Source organism: Branchiostoma belcheri, unplaced genomic scaffold, assembly GCF_001625305.1.
Source record: "Branchiostoma belcheri isolate BF01 breed outbred unplaced genomic scaffold, Haploidv18h27 scaffold6, whole genome shotgun sequence".
In the NCBI taxonomy this organism is placed as follows: Eukaryota; Metazoa; Chordata; class Leptocardii; order Amphioxiformes; family Branchiostomatidae; genus Branchiostoma; species Branchiostoma belcheri.
Window position 1 is genome coordinate 1,032,039 of NW_017804242.1, and position 954 is coordinate 1,032,992.

At 45.2% G+C, this 954-nt stretch overlaps 1 protein-coding gene across 1 annotated transcript in view; it reads left to right on the top strand.

Moving 5' to 3' along the window:
- The window catches only part of LOC109482215 (mucin-2-like), a 6,374-nt gene that overhangs the window by 4,071 nt on the left and 1,349 nt on the right, over positions 1 to 954 (top strand). Inside the window, exon 5 of the mRNA XM_019784908.1 lies at positions 570 to 941. Within this exon, the coding sequence (XP_019640467.1) occupies positions 570 to 941 (372 nt within the window). The remainder of the gene's footprint in view (positions 1 to 569; positions 942 to 954) is intronic.

The following is a 954-nucleotide window of genomic DNA, read 5'->3' on the forward strand; positions in this document are numbered from 1 at the left end:
ATGGGAAATGAGAATACAACATAGGGTATAAAACTGCTGAGAGGTCAGAGGTCTCAATACAGTTAAGAGCAAGTAATTCTATACATCAGTCGTCGCACTACCACCATGATTGCAGAGGTTGGGAAGTGTCCACTTTAGTTTTCAGCCAATCCCTGATATGTTTCTTAAAAGTTGTAGGTGCAGACAATCTGATATGTTCAGGAAATAAGTTGTAAGTTTCTTAATGATATGTAAGTTTTCAGATCTTGAGTTGTAACAGACCAGATGTTGTACTGAATGATCTGTTTTACTGTACCATTGATTAAGTGTATTATGTGTATATTTTATCGTAAGTGAATAGTCTGAATTCAAAATATCCTTAAAGCTCTTAAGTTGTAAGAAGTCTACAATTAAGAAACCTACAGTGGGTGTCAAACCTACAGTTAGTGTCACTGTAGGTAATCAGCTGCATGGCTGTCTTATCTTTCGTGAGGGTATGAAGGGGGGGTCTAAGTGGCATGACGTGCTAGCCAGGCCAGGTGGGCATGTGATTTTTCAGCATCACTTATTTCAGAATTATCTTATTTCAGACTCAGAAGAGAAAAAACAAAACTTCAAAAAAACAAAAGTCAAAAGAGAACACCACCACCGAAGCACCCCACACCACCCCCGAAGCACCCCAAACGTCCCCACACCTGCAGAGACCACCACCACACCTGCAGAGACCACCACCACACCTGCACGAGACCACCACCACACCTGCAGAGACCACCACCACACCTGCAGAGACCACCACACCTGCAGAGACAATCCCCACACCTGACAACACCATCTCCACACCTGACACCACCATCTCCACACCTGACACCATCTCCACACCTGACAACACCATCCCCACACCTGACACCATCTCCACACCTGACAACACCATCCCCACACCTGACAATGCCACCACCCCATCTGCCGACACCCCAT